General features: G+C 39.8%; 1 protein-coding gene across 1 annotated transcript in view; it reads left to right on the top strand.

Annotated features, from left to right (window-relative positions):
- Positions 1 to 777, top strand: part of LOC119582035 — a gene marked incomplete at its 5' end in the record, with an annotated part of 17740 nt that overhangs the window by 10943 nt on the left and 6020 nt on the right. The window contains 2 exon segments of the mRNA XM_037930275.1: positions 92 to 293; positions 536 to 760. Of these exon segments, the coding sequence (XP_037786203.1) occupies positions 92 to 293; positions 536 to 760 (427 nt within the window).

Here is a 777-nt window from a genome sequence, read left to right as displayed (position 1 = left end):
ACTGGTGATTTTTTTCTGTATCTCTATGGTTGTAATATGATAGAATCTTAGTGTGAAAACATGATTGAAAAAAAATAATAATCCCAAACAGATTTCAGAAAGTGAATAAGTGGGGTGAACTTGGGTATGACATCCTGGCCACTTATGAGAAGTATCAGAACTTCCACAACGCCTGTGATTCGTTGGACCAGCTGGGTGCCCGGGGGTTTCTGGAATACAAAGGGGAAGAAGACCCTGGAAACCCTTTCCTTAACTGGAAGAATGGATTCTCTACTTTAATTGATTTTCTGAGTGTAAGTATTCAAGCATTTTCTTCAATGGTTATTGATTTATGTGTGGCTTTGATTAAATGATTTGGTTCACGGGATCACTTATTTTTATTTTGTTTATTTGTTAGGTCTTCTAACCAGGCAGAGCTTTGGGTCATGTTTATAGGACTTTTGTTGGTGTATCATCAGAATGAGATGGTTTCAGAATTGCTCACACTAATGGTTTCCATTAATGCTAGAAATTCTGATGGAGATTTATCTTTCAGGAGAAAGTTCCCACAAGCAAGATTTGGACCCACTCTCCAGTTGTAAGTGTGGAGTGGGGCACTGTAACACCATCGTCTCCAAGCTGTTGCAGAATCAGGTTGGAGTCTGGACGTATCATTGAAGCTGACCACGTGGTGTATACTCCATCCTTGGGTGTGTTGAAGGCAACACATCTTCAGACATTTACACCTCAGTTACCAATGAAGAAAGCTCAGGCAATTGAAGTGGGTTTTGAGTATTA

This window comes from Penaeus monodon, chromosome 15 (assembly GCF_015228065.2).
Source record: "Penaeus monodon isolate SGIC_2016 chromosome 15, NSTDA_Pmon_1, whole genome shotgun sequence".
NCBI classification, from domain to species: Eukaryota; Metazoa; Arthropoda; class Malacostraca; order Decapoda; family Penaeidae; genus Penaeus; species Penaeus monodon.
This window is presented reverse-complemented; position numbering and strand designations above follow the sequence as displayed.